Raw genomic sequence first — 921 nt, forward strand, 5'->3', positions numbered from 1 at the left:
GACGGCGTGTGAGTCGGTGGTGGTGGCGTCGGTGGGGGCGGCGGGGGTGGTGGTGTCTCCGTTGGTGGTGGGGGTTGTAATGGGGTGGTGGTGGTGGCGGTGGCGGGTGTCCCGGTGGTGGGGGTACGAAATAAGGGTAGTTTTCAGAGGTGGGGGCGGTGGTTCGTCAGTTTCCGGGTTGTTCCGGAGTGAGTTGAGGGCGTCGTGGGGCGTCGTGGGGGGTGGCGGAGGGAGGGCGTGTAGGAGCCGCGGGCCACGACACGACTAAGCGTCGCGACGTCAGTAGAGCGCCGCGCTATCGACCACCGCCACGAGTCATCGTCGTCGTCGTCTTCTTCGTGGTCTTCGTCCCCGTCTTCGCCGAGTTTGTTGTCTTCCCCGAGCGATCCCCGGTCCTTCCTGGTGTTTCTCGTTGGGACTCGGATGCCGTGTGATCAGCGCGATACCGTCGCGACGACCGAGGAGCTGCACTGACGACGCCGAAGACGGAAGACGCTCGTCGGGCCGATTTTGTCCGAAAGGAAAAATTCGCATCGGTTTGGGAAACAACTCGTGGATCAGCGGAGGATTTAATCGCGCTCTTTGTAGATCTCTATCTGTCGATTTCTCGATCTTTCTCTCTTTATCGCCGTTTTTCCGACTGTCTCTCGATCGGCCGCGGATCGACGCGGACGCGCCACGAGGATCGCACGGCGCGGCGCATTGCGTGCACGCGTGTACTCCCGCACGCGTGTCTAGTCCACCCGCCAGCTACCCGCCGCTCTCTACCCGTCAAGGTCGTGCCGGCACAGTGCGTGCGTGTACGAACTACACCGTCATTATATAACCACCATCGTCTGAGCACCGCGAGCCACCCCGTGTGAGACCCAATGACTGTCCATCCAGGGATCACGGGAGACACATGTTCGTTATAAGGTCAGT

General features: G+C 61.5%; 1 protein-coding gene across 2 annotated transcripts in view; it reads left to right on the top strand.

Moving 5' to 3' along the window:
- LOC143208531 (fibroblast growth factor 17) overlaps nt 1-921 on the top strand; it is a 163,805-nt gene that overhangs the window by 25,772 nt on the left and 137,112 nt on the right. The window contains exon 1 of one of the 2 annotated variants that reach the window (XM_076422985.1): nt 238-915. The exons of the other annotated variant lie outside the window; for it this stretch is intronic. Within the exon in view, the coding sequence (XP_076279100.1) occupies nt 902-915 (14 nt within the window). The 5' untranslated portion in view covers nt 238-901. Of the gene's footprint in view, nt 1-237; nt 916-921 lie in introns of those variants that run through there. 2 annotated transcript variants of the gene reach the window in all.

The sequence above is a fragment of the Lasioglossum baleicum genome, chromosome 5 (genome assembly GCF_051020765.1).
Source record: "Lasioglossum baleicum chromosome 5, iyLasBale1, whole genome shotgun sequence".
Taxonomy (NCBI): Eukaryota; Metazoa; Arthropoda; class Insecta; order Hymenoptera; family Halictidae; genus Lasioglossum; species Lasioglossum baleicum.